General features: G+C 38.7%; 1 protein-coding gene across 6 annotated transcripts in view; it reads right to left on the bottom strand.

Moving 5' to 3' along the window:
• LOC119135263 (voltage-dependent calcium channel subunit alpha-2/delta-3-like) overlaps nucleotides 1–13,868 on the bottom strand; it is a 91,032-nt gene that overhangs the window by 32,444 nt on the left and 44,720 nt on the right. For 5 of the 6 annotated variants that reach the window (XR_005100539.1, XM_037272764.1, XM_037272778.1 and 2 more), the window contains exons 12-26: nucleotides 12,458–12,591; nucleotides 11,774–11,791; nucleotides 8,195–8,266; nucleotides 7,718–7,798; nucleotides 7,021–7,095; nucleotides 6,221–6,304; nucleotides 6,074–6,145; nucleotides 5,383–5,444; nucleotides 5,245–5,312; nucleotides 3,835–3,880; nucleotides 2,721–2,818; nucleotides 2,547–2,640; nucleotides 2,278–2,373; nucleotides 2,005–2,126; nucleotides 786–863 (exon numbers count right to left, since the gene is read on the bottom strand). Coding sequence is in view for 5 of the 6 variants with exons in the window: in XM_037272764.1 (XP_037128659.1) it covers nucleotides 786–863; nucleotides 2,005–2,126; nucleotides 2,278–2,373; nucleotides 2,547–2,640; nucleotides 2,721–2,818; nucleotides 3,835–3,880; nucleotides 5,245–5,312; nucleotides 5,383–5,444; nucleotides 6,074–6,145; nucleotides 6,221–6,304; nucleotides 7,021–7,095; nucleotides 7,718–7,798; nucleotides 8,195–8,266; nucleotides 11,774–11,791; nucleotides 12,458–12,591 (1,200 nt within the window). In the remaining variant the exon portion in view is untranslated. The remainder of the gene's footprint in view (nucleotides 1–785; nucleotides 864–2,004; nucleotides 2,127–2,277; nucleotides 2,374–2,546; nucleotides 2,641–2,720; nucleotides 2,819–3,834; nucleotides 3,881–5,244; nucleotides 5,313–5,382; nucleotides 5,445–6,073; nucleotides 6,146–6,220; nucleotides 6,305–7,020; nucleotides 7,096–7,717; nucleotides 7,799–8,194; nucleotides 8,267–11,773; nucleotides 11,792–12,457; nucleotides 12,592–13,868) is intronic. The other variant, XM_037272772.1, reaches the window with a different exon arrangement.

Here is a 13,868-nt window from a genome sequence, read left to right as displayed (position 1 = left end):
CGCAGTGTCATTTTTTGTAAAAAGTTAGATTTCCCTGACAAATTTTGTTCCAAAGCGAGTCTGCCTCTGATACACACGGTAAACATCGCCAACAATCGGCGCATCTTTGGAACTATCAGCTGTTCTTCGGTTTCATGACGAAGGCTCAAATGTTGACAACCAAAAATGCTAACTTCTCTTTACACAAAAAATAACACAAGAGATCCTAAATTATCAAATTACAATGTGGATAATTTTTGAGCGTGGCAAATTGGTGAAATAATACACTAATAATAAATGAAAATAATAAATATAAAATAAATAAATAAAATAAATAAATAATGAATAAAAAATAGAGTACAAATCAGCTTTTATAAGCAATTTTTGGTGAGCGCTTAAAATACAAGTGTGTGTTATTCTTGAAGAATCACGGTAACATTAGACAGAGAGGAATGGCAAAAAAATACTAGATGGCAATTTGCATTCATCTGCATTGAGTGTCCATTATGTATTTTCTCTCATTCAAGGAAAGGGGTAGCACCCTCGACATCTGCTTGATGAACGCGCATTCTCATTATCACCATTGTTAAGAGAAAATAGGTTTCATAATATAATTGCAACACTGTCTGGCCTTTGCTTAATCATTGTGTAAGACATGAATTGTGCTAATTGCTAATTGATGCAAGACTGTTCATTTTGAAACTTTTTTGGAGTGTACATTCATATAACAGCAAGCACATTTTTAGAGGTGAGTGTGTGTGTGTGGGGGGGGGGGGGCAGGGTGGAAGCAGCCATCACCTACTCACCCGCAGCTATGGGTGATTTCCTCTCATCCAGGAGCTGAATGGCTGTGCTGGCTAAGACGACACTCTTGTTTTCTGAGCCTACAAGCACACAAACACCCATCATGAATCTTTTCCAAATTCTTTTTATCAGTTCTGAAGTGAGTGGCGAGGGATGCACTAAAGATAAACGGCAGAAGAATATTATTCCACGGCAGCAGATTCCTGCCATGAGTGAGTGAATCCAAGGCGAGTCATTGCCAGTAAATAAGAGGCTTTCGGATCACTTGTATTAGCTGAGACTAAAGCCCGAGGCTGTGGACAGATAAAAACAAGTTCCTTCTTTGGAGGAGAAAAAAAGTTGAACTGTGTCCGTGTGTCCGTGTGTGTGTGTGTGTGTGTGTGTGTGTGTGTGTGTGTGTGTGTGTGTGTGTGTGTGTGTGTGTGTGTGTGTGCGTGCGTGCATGCGTGCGTGCGTGTGTGTTTGTGTTCTGGCCAAGTCACTATGGAAAGGGCTGGACCTATTCCGACCATATCTGATTTCAGCCCAAAGCAATCAGACCTGTCCGCAAGGGCATATCACAGAATTAATGGGGGGGGGGGGGCATGACTCAAGAAGACGACCAAATGTGTGTGTGAAGAATAGGTCAACATTGTAAACCTAAATTTACCTTGTGTTCATTTTTTTTAAGCGTATTATTTTTGATAACCACTCCTTAAAGTCTAGCAAGTCATTACAACTGAACATTTCTCACAATAATAGGTGTAGGAATGCCAATTTCACTGTTTTGTACATTTTAACGCAATTTCATTTTAACATTTATGAAGAAGAAATAACACTCGTGATTAAACCATCAAATCTGATCAAGGTTAATTAAATGTTGAGCCACAGCAAAAGAGGAATGTTTTGAGGTTATTGAACAAACTATTTTTTGCAATTCAGATTAAAACCATACTGATAAGAGGTTACAATGTTTATGGGCAACAAGCTTGTCAGTAGAACCTTATCTTTAATATTAACACATGCACGAGACAGCTAGCATCTCTCATTCCAATTCAAACAGACGGCAGTGCTATCTTTGACCACCAGAAATATTTCTTAGGTAGCAAAACAATTATCAGGTAGCTCCTACCTGATATCAAAAACAATGACTCAGCACAAATGACAAATTGTAAGGACACTCGTGTGTTGGTATTAAGTGACAGAAATTCAGAAATGTTCCACATATCCTGATTTACTAACCTGTGTTGAAGGGAAGGGAGTAGACAAAGGTGCCAGGAACTTGTTCTGCTGCCCTTTTGTACCACAAGGGGAAATGATCGGCATTGAACACGCCTTCTTTATCCTCAGCAGTCAGGAAGTCTCTTGAAACAGACGGAAATGACAGAGATGATCCATGCACGTTTAAAAATAAATATTAATTCATAGGCCAGAATTTCTTCCATCAAAAACCTAAGGAAAGTTGGATTTTCTATTTTTACTAAGTGAAGTAACCAAATTGAAATGTTTACTTACTGACTAGTAAGTTTGTTAGGTACAACAAACAGGTTGATTCTGGACAGGCCGGTCCTTGTGCCAAGATAGGCGATCTCAACTCCTTTGTCAGAGTTCCTGTGTTTTAAAATGGTTAATAAATGCTGTCTCGAGACGAGTAAAGCCACATTAGCACATTAGCGTGTGTTTGTGTAAGCATATATGCGTGTGTGTGCGCGTGCGTGTATGTGTGTGTGTGTGTGTGTGTGTGTGTGTGTGTGTGTGTGTGTGTGTGTGTGTGTGTGTCATACTCAGACTTATTGAGCACCAAGCTGGTCCAATATGCCTCTAGTGGGGCAGTTACCACTGCATCAAAAAGCACCTCTTGAACCAAATCCTTATCACCTGAGAGAGAGAAAAACATGCATAAATTGAAGCCGGAAAAATACCACAAATAAGATAAATTGTTCATAAATTTTACAAACATCGTAGTTGGGGTTCATGTCCACTGAGGTAGCGTTTGATTGCCTCTATCTGGGTCAGGTAGCGGTGCTCTGGGTGATCATCTGTATTGCAGTATGTCCTGTTTCAAGACAGATGAATATATGTAAATGAAAATAATTTTATTTTTTATTCATATCTGATGGTATCTGATGACAGATGTTTTGAATATGGAGCATTACAGTTTAAAGAAAATTCCCCAAATTAAAGACCAACTGCCGTATTTTCCGGACTATAAGTCGCAGTTTTTTTTATAGTTTGGCTGGGGGTACGTCTTATACTCAGGAGCGACGATATGTGAAATTATTAACACATTATTACTTGATCATTAACATATTACTTACTTACTAGTATATCACTTCACATGTTATTTTTACACTAAATCGCATAAGGGCGCTCTAGGCCTGTGGAATAATTGGAACTGCAACTGATGATGAGTCTGACGTCAGCACCGCATCTACTTCCGGAGTCAGCTGAGTTGTGACAGTGGACAAACATTTCGATGGATTTAATGATTTGGAGTGACACGGATGGTTCGATAAACTTGTTATTTATGTTATAGTTATTTGAATAACTCTTAATATGTTACATCAGGCACATTCTCAGTTTCTCTTTTATGTGTTTATGTAACGTTAGCATACCGTACCGTTCAGACTGTTGCCTATTAATGTCTGTTCTTGGTGTTGGATTTTGTCAAATAAATTTCCCTAATACTCAGGTGCGACTTATATGTTTTTTCCCCTTTATTGTGCATTTTATGGCTGGTACGACTTACAGTCCGGTGCAACTTATACTCCAAAACATACGGTAAATATTTATGGAAGACTGGCTGCAATGTCGCAACAGGGTATTGTCTTTATATTTAAAGCATAACTCATCATTCAGGATCAGTAGCATTATATATTTATTTCAGGTTTCCTTTTTCTGACTGGATAGAAGCTCAACAATGTGTCTGAATTCAAAGTATTAACTTTAACAACACTACTTGCTAAAAAAAAATAAAATGTGAACTCAACATCTCATGACTAAGAAATATTTTTTTTTTCATAATGTTGACTGAAACAACCCAAACAATGTTTTAGTCTTTTTTACTCTTACCATTCATCTGCAAGGGCTACATCAGGGTGCTCTAAGTCATGAAGACCTGTAAAAAAAAAAAAAATAATAAAGGAAAATAGATGATTTGAATAACATTTAGTTAAGCCAGAGAAGGTGTTTAAGTCTGATCTTGGCAAATACATGCAGCAAGTGTGAAAAATGTATTTGGTGTCTGGTTTTGGCAGGACTGATTGGATCAGGAAGAGCCAAGTCATGCTCAGAGTGCTCCCAATGATGGATATGTTTGGAGTTACAAAGAGACCACCGTGACATGAATATTTACATGCATGAGCCTGGAGATGGAAGTTAGACACTGTGGTTGACATAAGCATCTATCAAGATATAGTCAAAGAGTCACCAAAGAAATATTAAACTTTGAGGGTTTTATGTTACATCTACTACTTCACCGTGAGAAGTGGAATTTTACGATCTATGATGACTTCTACAAATTGTGAGGAGTGACTTGGCAACTTTAAGCAACTTATTCAACAACCTATGAGGAGTTTTGTTGCATTCAAAACACAAATTGTCAGTGGTAACACCAATGTTTTTAGAACGATGCACACATTGCAGCACGAGAGATAAATAACTCACAGTGAAAAAAAATATGAACGAATCAATAGGATGACTACCGAATGCACTTTTTTGGAGAAACTGCGTGTGAATGTTGGATGATAAACATTTGATATTGACTTGTATGTAACAATGTTGAAAGATATTGAATGATGTGGAATGCTATGCAACAACCGGGAATGACAACGATTGATAATAAAAATTACTGAATTATATGGAAAAATATGGCTCCAGCACGCTTGCAAGCCTGGTGAGGACAAGCGGTTTGGAAGATGAATGAATGAATAAATGAATGAATGAATGAATGAATAAATGAACGAACGAACGAACGAACGAACGAACGAATGAATGATGAGGAATGGTATTGAAAAATATTGAATGATATGGAAAGATGTGGAATATGAAATGACGGGAAACCATACATTGGAACCCACACTCTTATTTGAAATCCTACTTTGAAAACCCCAAGCCTACTTTGAAGCACTATTTTGAAACCCCAACCTTAACTGTGAAACACTAGACCCTACGAAAACTTGAAGTCACAAACTCTGACAGCTGAATTTTGGAACCAGTATCTTTATAGCCACTGTTATGAACTGTGACCCGATTTTGAAACACTACCCCAACCACATTAATCAATATGATTACTTTAACCTCCCTCATGAAAAGATTATTTTTTTCCCCAGTTGAGTTGTACAAGTCATAGTTTGATTGATGATAATAATAATAATAATAATAATAATAATAATATAAAGTTGAATTGACGTATGTACACTTTTTATACCCACTACATAAAATCATATGACAATAACAACAAAACTACTGTGCATGTCATACCTTCTTCCACAGTCACGTTCCCTGCGAAGAAGAACTTGCCGTGGCCTCTGGAAAGAGCTACTCCAAGACTAGCAATAAAACAAATCCCTCCTCTTTTAATCTTCATTGTGCAAAAATAAATGTCCAAATGTTTCTCACCTGAAAGGAGTACCCTGGATATCTGTGTAGTAGTAATCATTTTGCAACACCAGCACGCGCTTCTGTAACAAAACGGACATGAACAATCTATTGTGCCAGTCTTCATAGCCACAGCACTAACATACAGCAGTTGAGTATTATACAATTTGCTGCAGCATGGCTCCATCTAGTGGTGATGGGACTATACAGTTGTGCACTGTGAATTTGTTTTAATTAAAATTGTGAATATGAATGAGTGCTGTGTGTGCATGAATGTGTATACTGTATTTGAAGATATGTATTTGCATATTGAATGCTTATTAATCAGCTGAAAGTACAACGTTCTCTACAAAGCTTTAAAAGTGCAATGCGAAGCCAGACGTACACACACGCCCACACGCACACACACGCACACACACACACACACACTCTTTCTCTCCAAAAGACACATCAGGCTGCTGACTCTTGTATTCAGCAACATGTGCTTGTCGGAGATAAAGGGCTCACACACTGAGGCAGACACACTCGTGCATGCAGAACAAACCAAATCAGACTCAAATTCCCCAGTCAATAGTGTATACCGCTGTATAACCTCTTGGCAAAGTGGTCTTTCTCTGCTAAGTGCTGCTTTTGAAATTCCATTCAGAAGCTTTAGAAAATGGTTTTGTTTGCAAAAAGGAGAGTGGGGGGGGGGGGGGGGGGGGTTGCTCACCCCTTTGTCGATACTCTTTTTCACTTCCATTGAGAAGGTCCCCGTCTTTCTGTTGACCATTGCGTTTCTCAGCTATAAGCACAAAAGACAGTGGTGAGAGTCCAACATGGGTTTCATAATGGTGTTAGAATAACAGCAAAGTCTCACCGTGTCATCTTTGTCCTCCCATTCGACCTCAGACAGATCTACACTGCTGTAGTTTGGCTTCCTTCGCTTTTTGCCATCGCCATACTGGTCAGGCGGGAAAGAAATTATGATGGGATGATTTCATCATACGTGTCCAAAAATGTTTTTTTAATTGGTTCAAGTGTGTCACATTCCGACAGATGAGCGGCACAATGCCAACAGCTTGCAATACACATTATGTTGTGTTTTATCCTCTATTTCAATTTGTTACCCATCTGTGTGTCAACATGTTTTTGTGCAGCGGTACTGAATGTGCGTACGAGGAAGTCTCGTTCGTGTTCATCTATCAGCGAATATAGCCTCCCAACCCTCATTAGTACTCCTCATTAACATCTTTAATTAGACCACTATTAAACCATCTGTCCGACTGTCTCACCAACTGTTTTGTCTTCTTCTCCTCCTCCTCATCTTTTCTCATCTCATCTCATCCCTCCATTATTGCTGCATTTTTACAGCCTCCCTTCTACTTCACTCTTCTTGCTCAATTAACACAATAGCGTTAATCATAACCATTTAGACATTGTATCTTTGAAGTGGAGGACCGGGTCACACTTTCCTTAACTACAAATCACAAATGTCTATTTTTACTGTATGTGCCCATTGACATCCTGATGTGACAGCAAAAAATGTTTTTACTTGACATGAACTCACGACTAATGACTAATTTCTATTGAGCAATATTTTTCAACAATAACCTATGCAATTTATATAGGGTGGCTAAAATAGAGCGGTCCAAAATTAGTTTAGCAACAAGTACTTACAAGTGGCCGCAGATCTGGATGGGTAAGAATGTAGCCGTTGTTGGTGATTGCAAAGGCATAGCCATGAATGCCCAACTAAGAGAAAATACACACACAACGTAAAGATAGATTATTCAATAAATATCTAAATTTAGCTAAGTAACTTCACAGACTGCCATAAAGGGTCTCAATGTAAAAATGCTAGCATTGTTGTTATAGTTATTTTGGAAATGTGCTTCTTCATGCTGACGTTCATTATTTATTAAAAATGATTTGGAATAGTTTGGATTACCGTGTTTTTCTCCAAATTATGATTAGATGACAGGAGAATGGCTATGATGTACAGCTTAATGACACACTACTAACTACAATAATGAAAAAGAAAAGCAACAAAATGTATATATTTATTTATCTTTTAATTTAAATTGTTATTGAATTTAAAGGAAAGAAAAAACCTTGTCTCTATATAATACATAAAAAAAAAACAACAGGGAACACAAGCATCAAGTAGCACTGCTGTCCATGCTATATAATTAACTTGATTCTTTGATTATTGCATTGGAGCAAGAAGGCAAGAACAATAAGCATCAAACCACTATATGAAAAATCTTTTCTTTATCCTCGCCACAATTTGCAACTCCAATTACCGAGTCCATGTTCGCATGAAGTCTGTATAATTATAATGGGCCTTTGTACAAATAATAATAGCATCGTATACCTTGTATTTAGGAATAGTCTTGAGGAGCTCTGAGACAGGGACATCAGTTCCTACCACCCCAAGCAAAATGCCATGGTTCCGCTAAAAACACAAAATAAAATACAAAAAAAAAACATTTGAGAATTATTTGAAAAGATTTCATGCAGAGCACACTTGGAAGGTAATCCACACGTTGATTTAAAACTTTGTACTAATCTATTACAGTGAGCTCCTGGATTGACATGTTAATTGAGGTGCCGCGCCAGACAAATGTACTATAAGGACCAATTGTTGAAAGTAGTCTGAACAATTTCAAACTGATTTTCTCGACAAGTTTACAAAGGCTAAGCGCTCTTTGAAAGATTCCTATAATTCAAGATTAAGTGGGCCTTTCAAGTCAATCCTTCATTCAAAAAGTAAGCAGTCAAAGAAACGTTATTTCACATTTCTTAGAACCTGGCAGCGGAGTCATAATGAAATAATGGTGCTGATACTTACAGTCTCATTCTTGGTACTGAACACAGGCATTGCCACGGTGGTCATCAGAACTGGACCTTGACCGTCATCCAGCTAAATAGATATCAGGACGCAACAAAAAGACAGAAGGAGGAGGGGAAAAGAGGGAAGCAATAAAGATCATCACGCACTTTGTGTGAAACGGCCTTGTGACAGTTTTTTTCAGATCTTTCCCTAAATAGCGGACATGTGAGTAATTGTGCGTCAGACCGGGTCATTCTCAATTATCTTCTTCAGGCTACACCCAACTTATATGACATGTTTTATTCATGTTCCGCATTTGACTTAAAATGTGTTCAATCACAGCCTGTCTTTGATCTCCTTCAGAATAAGCAGGCAGTGCTTTTAGCTGGGATGTGAGTATCTTTCCTCCCTCAAGACTGTTGGAATAATTAAGATATTTATCTTTCCAGAGGCTGCCTGCCTACGCTTGTGACTTCGATTTTTTGATGAAAGCTTGACGGCGTTGTGTTGTGGAGACTGCTCACAATCTGTTACATGGTTTTCCGCTCAGAAAGCACGCATATTTTGAAATATTCTACCTCTGTAGATATGCAATATCAACACTTGTGCTTGTTAACCCTTCAACATTTGGAAACATGCCGGTGTCATTTTAGTCTTTGTATTGTAACTAACTAACTAACTAGCTAACTAACTAACTAACTAGCTAACTAACTAACTAACTAACTAACTAACTCACTCACTCACTCACTCACTCACTCACTCACTCACTCACTCACTCACTCACTCACTCACTCACTCACTCACTCACTCACTCACTCACTCACTCACTCACTGAAACAATGGAAGAAAACAACAGACAATGTCACCATAAGGTGTCTTTGAGACGTCCTCATTTCACCAGTGATTAAGATGATTATTAAAAATCACATTAGACAAGATCCAACACTATTGACAGGGTGGATTATGACAGGGTGGACATTTTTGGCGAATGTTAGCGTTTAAAGAACACATGATGGACCTTCACTTATCGATATGATTCCGTGAGCAAGCAGTTAGTGTGTGGTTCAATAAATACAATTTGAAGTTATCAAAGTTTTTTTTATATCAATTTCACGATGACAGAGTGGACATGTTAAGCCTGAAAACATCCGACAGCACACGTAATATGATTAAAAATTAAAAAACATAAGCATAAATATCGACTCTGCAACGAGCCACTAGCCCAAGAAAAATGCAGGTCGTGCCAATGGACAGAGGGTCCCTTAAGGAGGAATTCAGCCCATAATGATGACAGGGTGGACAGCAGTTACAGGGACATGTGCAAAATGTTTGTTGTGATTATAAAAATAGAATATACATGTTATGAAAATGACTCAATTTGTTGTGGACAATAAATTGATATTGATGAATCATTTTAAGAGACATTCTACTGGTATGAGTGCAGATGTTTGATCATTTGTCATAAGATCTCAGAGTTCCATTATTCTGCGACTGAGTGATTATGATGAGAACACCAAAGGCATAGTGATATTGATCCAGCTATGGTTTTGTTTCTCCATTTCTGCAGCAGCAATCAGCTTACAACTATTGTGTTACAGAAAATATTGCACATCCTCCAAACATCACCTCAATTTCACCGCCAGCGATAACAGGTAATGACAGGAAACTACTAGCATCCATCGCGTCTCTATCAGACACAGAGCGAAAAAGGAAGCAGTGACCTGAGCTTTGACAGATGATAATAGCGACTAAGGACACAGTATTGGACATCAAAGGGAGGAAAAAGTACACCTAAGTACTAGTGCTGTAACGATGGACAACCTTGCTGCTGGAAAAATGGTATCGATCAAAGGACAGAAGGCAATGAGTGGGACCTCATCTAAAAATAAAAAAAATCTATTTCCAAGCTCAGGTACCAAATATTGGATCATATATCACAGATCTGAAAACATGAGCTTGGAGTTGTTGGGGATTTTCCTCAATAGTTGCCATTCACTGGCTACCACGTTGCGCTTGAATCCTAATTCGTTTGGTGGCTTGTTCTGCTATGGTGGGAGATGAAAAAGTGTAATAAGTAGATAAAAGGAGCAGCACGGGGACAGAAAACGGGCAACATATTTAAATGTCAAAATCACTGTGAAAGCGGAGCTTTTACTTGCCTTGACGGTGAAAGAATTTGCATTGTCATAATCTCAAAGAAGACGGAGAACCCTCCGTTAATACTTAATGGGACCCACCAATATGTTGCCCAAGTTCTAGAATTGGACCTGTTATCTGGATTTGCCTTAAGGCCCATTCCTTACTGATTTTTTTTTTCTAATGCTCTCAAATAACATGCTCACTACAGAGAATGTTTTTGTTCACTTCACACTTTACTAACAGCTTGTGACCACACCCTTTGACCTCAAAAAAGAACACTCGGTTGGACAGAATAAAATCGTTCTACACAATAGATAGGCCAGAAATTGATGCCCTTTTTTCTGACAGGACATAGGCTAAAAAAAATCCTCTTGGAGACACAAGTAAACAAACATTGCAACGCACCTCTAAAAATCCAAATACACTCCCATGCCTTAAATTTAATGTCCCAGGGGACGCCTTGTAAAGTAGCTTCATGTGACAAATGCAAATGCTTATGGATGAAGTGACCTTTGTTTCCTTGGCGACTGAGCTCAATGGTGGTGTGGCAGCCCAGGTAGGCTCCTTCATAAAAGGCTCTCAAGATAACTCAACACTTGAAATCATTACACATACATTATTGACACTTTGGTAATGCTATGCCCTTAGTCATAGACTAAATGATATTGAACTGCCACCCCACTCCAAAACGCTCCCCACCCACACACTATATATGGGCTTCACTTTTATTTACGCAAATAAGCACCATGGCCAGAGCTGTATTGGGAAGATAGCAGGCAAATAAATACTGTAGAGTTAATCATAGCCACAATTGCGAGACAATACTGTATCTATTTGTGATTTCTGCTAAGCTGCTCTGGTGTCTAGCACTCCAACAGTGTGAAATGTCTGCCAACCGCCTCATGCGGCTGCACTCTCTGTTCATATTAATTGTGTAATCAAATATAACACTGAAAAGGCTTAAAGAAACAAAAGCATCAGTGCAGATCATCCCACTAGTCATTATAGGATGCTGAATTTCCATTTAGACTATGGAAATAAAAGTTAATTCCGAAAATACGATCAAGACAAATACCAATGACGTGCTCGCTTTCACATTAAAAAAAATAAATAAATAAAAAATGTTGACTCAATTATGATCACACTGCTGCCAGTACTGAAAATTGTGTCATGCATGGCTGTTACTGCATCACCACTGATGAATGAAAGTTAAACATTTACTGTGTATAGATGTGTTGGCATATTTGACCAGTCATGCAAGAGAGACACTACCAACAACAAGCACATTGGATGCTTTGAAACCACAGCCTACAAAAAAGCCACAGTTATGTGATAGTTGTTTCCTTCAATTATGTTGCCTATTGTTGTGGAATCTGACAACAAAATCACATACACCACCAAGCATCAACACAACACATCACAAAACAGCAACAATCTCAAAGCTGAATTTTTATTTACCTTTTGTGCTTGAGGGAGCTAGGACCAGTTCAAGTGGGAAAAGAGGTAGAGGACAGGAAAAGTCACTGCTTTTTTTTTTTTTTTTTTGATTGGCGACAGAAATTATGCCCACTCAATAGTGTCCAAAATGCTACACAACTGAAACTTTTAATATAGAGACATAAGAGTGACAAAAAAAAAAAAACACTATCGACAAAAGTACACCAAACTTTCGAAATATTTTAAAGGTTTTGTGCAGGACTTTGAGACTAGCAATCAATTTGAAATTTAAATCTACTATAAGGTATTTAGCATTCTTTTAGTTGTACTGGATCTGGCTCTGACATTGTAGCTGCTCACTTAAGCCTTGGCAGAGGTCAATACCGTAAAGTGTTTGGGTGACAGGTTGAGTAAAGAGACAGAGAAATGGATAATTAGAGTTGTTTTGTAGCATCTCCAAAGAACTTTAGAGCGCTAATATTGGTTTAGCCCCACAACACAAAAAGCAGCTCATTCGCCTCATCATTCCATCTGCGTCATACACACAACACAGGCATGTGTTGCGACACAATCAAATTGAGTGTTAAAACCACTTCTTTGCCCTGCTCAGTAAAAAAGTGAATGCAGACTTGAAAAAAACAAAAATAAAAAAATTGTTGGTATCACTCTTCGACAGACTGTGTAAACTTGAGTTCAGCAACTTACCGTGCTATCAATGTAGGCCTCGGTCCAAACTGTATCATGCTCCCTGTCGATCACCTTGGGACGACTCAGCACATGGAGGTACTCCATCACATTCTCCTGGACATCTGCCAGGGTGGATATTTGAGTGAAGTAACCTGTTGTTTAAAAAAAAGAAAGAAACTCCGTGAATTTCAAGAAATATAGTTTGAACTGGCTGCTTCTTCTCACTTAGCTACCACTCAGACTTCAGAGATACGCATTCCAAATTATTTAAAAAAAGAAAACTCAGTCAATATCCCAGAAAAGCATCAAAATCTTTTCAGAATCATCACTTGCGTTTTACTTTTTTTCAAAATACAGTTTAGCAGGCAGCGGACAACTTTGAGATGAAACTTGATACATGTTCACTGATGATTCCAAGCACAAGTGAAAGGAAAACCAGCATGGGCCTGGGGATATATAGTATATACTAAGAGTTATTTATGTGAATGTTATGCCATTTCATCCAAATGTGACACTATTTCCCATATTGTCAGCATTGTGATGCTCAAGTTTATGTGCAGGAGGGAATGCACTCTTATCTCAACAGGGGGCAGAAGAAATCAGGGAAGCAGCAAGTCAGACAGAAAGGACAAAAAAGTGACAAGGAGAATAAAGGGAATTAAACCACATTCCCCCCCGTATATGAAAGCAAACTTGCAGCATCACCATGAGGCAGTCAAGGAGAAAATCATAGCTAGAGGAAATAGATTTGGGAGTCAGGCGGTGACTTTTATTCCACATGGTGAAAGGGGTCAGAGCCAAAGGGGTCGAGATTAATGCATAACAGCGCCAATGTGAGGTGTGATGGGGAACAGTCAATCAAAATGTACAATAGGCAATGGGGGGCTTTGACCTTTGTGCTAAAAATACTAACATTCCACACAATCCCAGGCAGGGGAAGTACCTTCAGTACAGTTTAGAACTTTGACACGCGTACATGACCAAAGACAAATGACGCATTTGTTAGTTGTGGGTCTAGCCCACCAAAATGGCAACCGACTAGTGCGTTGCTGGAAATCCTCAAAAACTCGTAGCCCTTTAAAGCCAGAAAATACAAAACCGTAAATAAATTTTAAATAAAAGGGTTCAAAGCAGCATTAAATAGCATTACTACTATATTCTTTTCATACCAAGAGAACAGGATCCATCTTTAATTTCACCAGATAGTCACTTACAATACACGCGCGCGAACACACACGCACACATCGCACACACACACACACACACACACACACACACTGAAGAGGTTCACATAAGGCACACAACAAGCTGCCTTAGTGTAGCAGCATCGTTTATCAAGGCGCTGAGTGAAGAATGACTGGTCCCTCCGGAGGCCTAAGGGCGTCCTTCGGGCTGAGCCACGAGGGAGAGGGAGATGAGCTGGCGAGCA

Source organism: Syngnathus acus, chromosome 2 (genome assembly GCF_901709675.1).
Source record: "Syngnathus acus chromosome 2, fSynAcu1.2, whole genome shotgun sequence".
In the NCBI taxonomy this organism is placed as follows: domain Eukaryota; kingdom Metazoa; phylum Chordata; class Actinopteri; order Syngnathiformes; family Syngnathidae; genus Syngnathus; species Syngnathus acus.
This window is presented reverse-complemented; position numbering and strand designations above follow the sequence as displayed.